This window comes from Arachis hypogaea, chromosome 20 (genome assembly GCF_003086295.3).
Source record: "Arachis hypogaea cultivar Tifrunner chromosome 20, arahy.Tifrunner.gnm2.J5K5, whole genome shotgun sequence".
NCBI classification, from domain to species: domain Eukaryota; kingdom Viridiplantae; phylum Streptophyta; class Magnoliopsida; order Fabales; family Fabaceae; genus Arachis; species Arachis hypogaea.
The window spans coordinates 118,886,703-118,894,845 of NC_092055.1; the positions used below are offsets into that span (position 1 = coordinate 118,886,703).

The 8,143-nt window shown below is 32.9% G+C and overlaps 1 protein-coding gene across 1 annotated transcript; it reads left to right on the forward strand.

The window, feature by feature from the left end:
* Positions 1–217: 217 nt before the first annotated feature.
* On the forward strand, positions 218–2,048 carry LOC114926135 (uncharacterized). Its single transcript, XM_029296629.1, has 4 exons — positions 218–504; positions 745–1,031; positions 1,121–1,326; positions 1,854–2,048. Exons 1-4 carry the CDS (start codon positions 218–220, stop codon positions 2,046–2,048), a joined length of 975 nt encoding a protein of 324 aa, XP_029152462.1.
* Positions 2,049–8,143: the final 6,095 nt, after the last annotated feature.

Genomic DNA, 8,143 nt, shown 5'->3' on the forward strand with positions numbered 1-8,143 from the left:
ATCAAAAGTAATTATGACTTATTCAATTTAACATTTATAACAATAAATGAGATCACCGTTATATAAGTCATTTAATTTGAAATAGCGTAATTTGTGATTATAATTAATATATGTATTACCCACAAATAAATTAAGAAATTAATATACCAGGTATTTTCACAATATAGCTTCAACAAGAAGGAGGAATAACAGGATTGATACATTGGTAATTAATGGAATGTTAGTCAGAAATCAAGCAAGAATAAAAATTACTATCAGAGAGTTCTACAAGAATTTGTATCATCAGGAGGAGTCTCCTTTCGTGAGTTTTAGAGATGGACTGGTGAATTTAATAGCTGAAGAAGATGTGGCAGCTCTGGAGGTATTACCGTCGTTTGAGGAGATTAAAGAAGTTGTGTGGGACTGTGAACCTTCTAGGGCACCAGGTAGTGACGAGTACAACATGAACTTCATCAAGAAGTGTTGGGATGAAATTGGAGCTGAATTCATGACAGTTGTGTTAGGGTTCTTTCAGACATCTAGACTACCGAAAAACTCGAATTAATCTCACATGGGTAGCTTTGGCGCCAAAGTTTGTTGGGGCCAAGGAGATCAAGGACCTGCGACCAATTAGCATGGTTGGTTGTGTGTATAAAGTGATTTCTAAGATTTTGGTTAGGAGGATGAGATTAGTTATGCCAGGTCTGGTTAGCGAGACTCAGAGTGCGTTATTGCTTGTGAAACTGTGCATTGGCTCAAATCGAGGAAGAAGGAAGCGGCTATAATCAAGTTGGATTTTCAAAAGGCATATGATAAGGTCAAATGGCAGTTTGTAGACATTGTCCTACAGAAGATGGGTTTTGGGCGCAGGTGGAGGGAGTGGGTTATGGAGTGTGTTGGCACATCTACTATGTCAGTGTTGATAAATGGATCACCAACTAAGCCGTTCAAGATGGATAGAGGTTTGAGACAAGGTGATTCTCTTTCTCCTTTCCTGTTTGTACTTGTTGTTGATATCCTACATAGGATGATTGGGGAGGCTGTCAGAAATGGTTCATATCTCCTTTATTCGTTGGGAGAGACAACATAGAACTGTCACATCTTCAGTTCGCTGATGACACTGTGTTGTTCTGTCTGCTAGAGGAGGAGTCCATTAAGAACTACAAAAGGCTTCTTCGCTGCTTCGAACTGATGTCGGGGTTAAGTATCAATTTTGAGAAATCCAGTTTGATACCTATCAATTGTGATCAACTTTGGGTACAGAGCATGTGTAGTTTGCTGGGGTGTAAGAAAGCTGCTCTTTCGGTTAAATACCTGGGGATCCCTCTAGATGCGAATCCGAGACTGGTCAAGACTTGGAAGCTAATAATAGACAAACTGGAGGAGAAGCTAAGCCTATGAAAATCTAAGGTACTTAATAAAGCAGGAAAGCTAGTACTCATTAAGTCTGTTTTAAATAGTTTGCCAGTGTATTATTTAAGCCTATATAAGATGTCGAAGGCTGTTGCGGAGAAACTAATTTCATTACAAAGGAGATTTTTCGGGGAAAGGAGGATGGGGGGAATGGCATGGCTTTGGTTAGATGGGAAGTGGTCCAAGCTCCGAAGAGGCTAGGCGGGCTAGGAGTCAGTGATGCGATGATCCGCAATACAGCCTTGTTGTTTAAGTGGTGGTGGAGGTTCTCTAAAGAGGAGTGTCCGTTGTGGAAGAAAGTAGTTTGCTCTTGTAATAATCTCTCCCCTAACCAGCTCTTATCAATCCAGGAGTTACCTACTAGAGGGGCCATGGAAGGACATTTATCAGATACAGATAAAGGAGCAATCTATAAGAGATAAGATGATAACTGGCTTGGCAATGGAGATTGGTGATGGCAGGAGGACTCACTTTTGGGAATATGTTTGGTTAAGTTGCGGTTCTCTGAAGGAGAGGTTTCCACGACTATTCTCGGTTTCAACCCAAAAAGGCTTTGTCATAGGGACAGAGAGTTGGAACTTCTAATGAAGGCGTCAGCTACTCCAATGAGAGTTGGAACTTCTGAATCAATTACACGAAACCTTGAGGCCGGTTAAACTAGCCTGGGACAAAGAGGATAGAGTTGTCTGAAAGTTTGACAGGCAAGGTGTATTTTCTACTAACTTCTTTGTGCAGGTATTATAGGGGGAGACGCTTCCGGAGGACGTAACTAGCGATAGCTTTACCAAGTCTATTTGGAAAGGCTTAGTCCCTCCAAGAGTTAAGATATTTATTTGGTTTGGTTTGATAGGTAGAGTGAATACAAAGAAAGACTGTGTCAACTAGGAATTGTCAATCAGGGTGATAATGTGTGTGTTCTATGTAATAAGGATGTTGAATATGTCTGCCACCTATTTCTTGGTTGTGAATTTACATGGCAGGTATGGTGCGCGTGGTTATCTGAATTTGGCAAGCAATGGTCCCTTCTGGGTACTTTAAAGGAACACTTTCAAAGTTAGACAGGTGTTACAACGAGGAAGGAGGAAAGTAAGAAGTGGTTCATAAGTTTCTTTGCAGTAATTTGGAACGTCTGGCTGGAAAGGAATAGGAGATTATTTCAGAATACAGAAAAACGTGTTGAAGAGATCATCCACATGACTACGCTTAGCTACAAGGAGTGGAGGAGCGACGATCCCTTTTGTTGTTGATGGCAATGCCAGAGATGACATGGGGATATGTATCGGTTTGTGAAATGTAGGTAGTTTTTATAGGCATTTTATTTTTATTGTTTTATGTCTTAAACGCTCCACGTGTGTGTTGAGTTCTTATTGATTCAAAAAAAAAAATTTTTCTAACAATACCTAAATACTATTACATATCAGCATATCTAATCTTATTATTAACATATATTTTTAAAATAAATTTAAAAATAATATATTATTATTTATTAAAATAAAAAAATAAATACTTTATATAATTAAAATAAAATATTAAAAATAATTAAAAAATTTAATTTATATTTTAATATTAATAAAATATTTTTTTAATATTTTATATTTTATATATATGTATTCTCCTGTTTTATAAAATTTGAAAATTCGTACGGTGACGTATCTTGTATTATATTGTCCTTTCAGAGTCATCATTGAACTTTGAATATATACCTTCAAAAAATTTCCCAAGCATGTAAATCTATAACCATGTTTATGCGCTCAATGAGATTAAATTTCTCCCCAATTTTAATACATGTCATGCGTGAATCAATATAATATAGTAATCCCATCATCTTATTTGATTCTCGCTTCTCTTTTATCTACCATTTAAATTAATCTACTACCTCTGGGTTGGACTCTACCATTATATATATATATATAACACTTTTACATATATAGTTTATTTTAATTATGTTTGTATATTTTATGTTGCAATTATTTGGACTTTATAGATATTTTTTAAATAAATTAATTAAATATTTTATTCATTTAAATACGTAATTTAAAGAATATTTACTAATTGTATTATATTATTTATTTTATTTATATTATAAATAAGATAAATATACAAATATTTTATTTATATTATAAATGAAATAAATTAATTCTTTTTTAAGTTATATTTTGGATGCAAATGATATATATGTAAAAATTTTAATTGATCATATTTTATTTATATAGTAAACAAAATATTTGTATATTACACTGTAAATCAATTATGAGTATTCGGAGGTATAAACAATTTAATCCCTCAAAATAAAAAAAAGTATTTAAGATATGATTTGAATTAATTCACAAAGTAAAATTTGATATAATTTATTACTATCTCAATCGAATTAGATTGATTTACTATTAAAATTTAGATATAATATAATTTAAATTAAAAAATAATTTAAAATTTAGTGAGAAGTTAATGCTATTGTAATAAACGAAAAAAAATAATCTAGTTCATAAAAAAGAGTGAATACTCCACCCGATTCTGATAATTATTTCGAAAGGACAACAAGACCTCCAAAAAAAAAACCCAATCCAATTCTTAATTTTTTTTGGAACTGATTAGTCCTGTGCCAAAAAAAATAACATTGACTTTTTTTTGGCACAGGAATCTCATTGTCATTTCGAGGTAATTGTCAGGGTCGAATTGAATTTTTTTTTTTTTGTTAAAAACCTCATAGTCTTTTGAAGTAATTATCAAAAATTATTTTGGATTTTTCTCCCTAAAAAAATAACTGTAACCCTTCTTAATTATTTTCGTTCTTTTATTTAAGGTGTATTTGTTTGTTTAAATTATATTATCTATTAATTGAGAAAATATTTAAAAATTTCTTTTAAAAAATATTTTATTTTTTTATAAATTATTACTCCAACTTCAAATTTAAACACAAAAAACTAACGTCATAATCATTAATAACTACTTTTTCTACTATTGTGCACCCACTCACAAGTAATTTCTATCTCCTTCAATTTTTCATATTCAGCTTTTCACATTGCACATTGCACCATATTTTCCATGTTCAACTTTTTTTTATTCTAGTACTTAAGTTTTAAATTTTTAACATTTTATAATTATATATAGCTAAATTTTAAATTAAAATTTTATAATTTAAAAATTTAAATTGTTAATTTTCTTAACAAAACTAAATAAACCAGTCCAATCTATCTCATAATAATTTAAATTGAATTAAATTAAAAAATATATTCAAATCGATATATAACAATCATCTAAAATAAATTGACCTAGATTGAAAAATAAAATTAGACTGATATAATTTAAATAATAAAAAGTTATATCAATTTTATTTTTTTAATTGATGCAAATCATACTGCAAATATTATTTTTTCACATTGTTATGGTACATGCATTTCATTTTTAAATAGATATATAAACATAACTAATCAAACGCACTATGTAGTAAAAAGAGAGGAAAAGAAGAAAGAAATATTTTTTTAACTTTATTTTTTTCTTAATTTTTTGAAATAGAAGAGAAACAAAAAAAAGAAAAAAAATGTCTAGTATAGGTAATTAATTAACTGATAGTTTGTTAATTGTTACCTAGATTATTTCTTTATCAATAATAGGTTTACCATTGTAATTATTTTTTAGTGAGAGTACATAAAAAGTACATAGTATATAAGGTGTAATAACTCAACAAATATTTTTTTAAGGAGATTTTTTATTTTCTCTAACAATGAGAAGAACTTATTTATCTCCCTCTCTTAATCCCTTCTGGTTCATCAAACCATCAACATCACGGCTTGAACAGCTTAGGGCATGAGATTTTCTTCATGGTGTGGTGAGCATGGAGAGCAACCAAGCTGTGAATCAAATTATTAAAAAAAAAAGAGGTTGTGAATTGAGATCAATCCAATTTTGCCATTTTCTTTTTATCCCTAATTTTTCTTTCGACATTTTCTTACTCCCATTCTTACCTCTTCCTTCAAACTCATCCAATAGAGTTTGATGAGAGGCTATTTTGCAAGATTCTTTCTTGGTGAACATAGTTGTTCCGATCAACGAGTTGGAAGGAAAAAGATCTGAATCCCTATTACTCTGTGATTCATTGATTTCTCAAAATGGCAAACATGGCAAACACATCCTCCCATTGCAGAGGTCGTGGAGGTGCTTGCTCTCATTACAACAAGCAAGGCCACACAGAAGATGTATGCTATAAGAAGCATGGGTACTCCTCCCATTTCTATCAATGGCAGCAACATAACACTACCATCAATCACGTGATCACTGAGGGGCATGATGATATACTCAGTGATAAACAATTCCAGCTCAATTGTCTCCAAGAGAACACTGGAATATCAAGATCTGGATTCACTCCAGAGCAAAGATTTGCCTTGTTAGAGTTGATCAAAGACAAAAGTGTGCAGCAACAACCTCATAATGCAAATCAAATTTTGACTAATTCCATTCAAACTTCCACTCCAGGTAAAACCATTGCATTACATTTTAATGCAAGAATTATGAGCATTATCACTCCAAAATCTGCACTATGGGTCATTGATTCCGGTGCAACAGATCATGTGACTTTTGACTTAAAAGATTTTGTAAGTTTTCAAAATATTGATCCAATCAATGTGATATTGCCAAATGGGACCAAAACTGTTAGCACCATCATTGGCACAATCACATTCTCTAAATTTTTTTTTCAAAAATATTTTATACATTCCTTCTTTTGGTTTCAAACTGATATCTGTGTCAAAGTTAACCTCAAACTTACATTGTCAACTGTTAATCAATGATAAGTGTTGTGAGATACAAGATAGATCCACATAAAAAATGATTGGCATTGCTGAGTGTATAGAAGGGTTATATACAATGAGTAGAGAACCAGAATTCTCTCACTTTCCCCCTCTTCCAACAAAGCAAGCTTCATTGGCGGAAACTACAACTACTACTCATTCCACTACACCTTCACACAGTGAGCACAACAACATTTGGCATCTTAAATTAGGACACATACCTATGTATAAATTGATTTTTCTGAAGAAGTATTATCCTTTTATAGATTGTATTGCTTCAAAATTTCCTTGTGATTCATGTCATTTTGCAAAACAAAAGAAATTATCTTTTAATCTTAGTACAACTAAAATAAAAGATTATTTTGACTTAGTTCATATGGATATCTGGGGTCCTATTTCTGTCCCTTCCAATGAAGGACATAGGTATTTTTTGACTATGGTGGATGGCAAGAGCAAATTCACTTGGATTTTTTTTATGAAAACTAAATCTGAAGCATTACAATTGGTTATTAATTTTGTGAATTTTGTCAGAGTACAATTTGAAAAATAAGTTAAGTGTATAAGGACTGACAATGGGCCAGAGTTCACTCAAATCCTTTTTTGCATCAACTGAAATTTTACACCAAACTTCTTGTGTAGAAACACCAGAGCAAAACGGAATTGTAGAGAGAAAATACTAGCATATTTTAGGTGTTGCTAGAGCACTGCTATTTCAATCAGGAATTCCACATTGTTTTTGACAATACGCAGTTGCTCACGCCATTCATCTAATTAATATGCTGCCCAGCACTAACCTGGATAATGCTAGTCCTTATAAGCTTTTGTATGGTAACTTACCTGACCTTTCATATTTAAGAGTATTTGGTTCTCTTGCATATGCCTCCACATTAACAAATTCAAGAACAAAATTAGACCCAAGAGCCAGAAAAACAGCTTTCTTGGTTTTAAATTAGGAATAAAGGGTTTTTGACTTATTGATTTAAAATCAAAGGAAATTTTCATATCCAGAAATGTAATTTTTTTATGAAACTCATTTTCCATTTTTACATTCCACTAGCACTGACATTTCTGTGGTACCCATTCGTACTCCACAATGCATTGATCTTTTTCAATATGATACACCATCCACACATCATTTGCAATCACCCACACATACTACACTCATAGATTCAAATGAACATTTCTCAAGTTTAATGCACTCACCAATTTTCTCACACACCATTGCACCCATTACCACACCACACACTAACAATGCACCTGCATCACAATACTCTGACATCACACATGACTGCATTACTAGAAAGTATGAAAGAGTCAAGAAACCGCCTGCTTATTTGAAGGACTATCATTGTATGACAACCCACACAGCTCACTCTAGCAACGTTGCCAACTCTAACTCTTTATATCCTATCTCACAACACTTGTCATATGATAAACTAACCCCAAAATATAAGTCACTTTCTCTAGCCATCACCTCAAATCAAGAACCTAGCACTTATAAGGAAGCGGCTGCACATGAATGTTGGAGAAAGGCAATACAAGTTGAATTGACAGCTCTAGATCAGAACAGAACTTGGTGTCTCACTGAACTCCCAAAAGACAAGAAGGCTGTGGGTTACAAATGGGTTTTTCGGGTAAAATTCAATCCTGATGGCACCATAGAGAGGCACAAAGCGATGCTAGTTGCAAAAGGATTCACTCAAGTGCAAGGAGTCAATTATGGTGATACTTTTAGTCCAGTTGTCAAAATGACTACCCTACGAGTAATGTTAGCATTAGCAGCGGCAAAGAAATGGCATTTGAAATAGCTAGACGTCAACACTGCCTTCCTTCATGGAGATTTGGATAAGGAAGTTTATATGAAGATACCACCCGGTTTGGCTGTGTCACAACTAGGTTTGGTTTGTAAATTGCAAAAATCTCTATATGGGCTTAAGCAAGCAAGCAGGCAATGGAACATTAAGCTC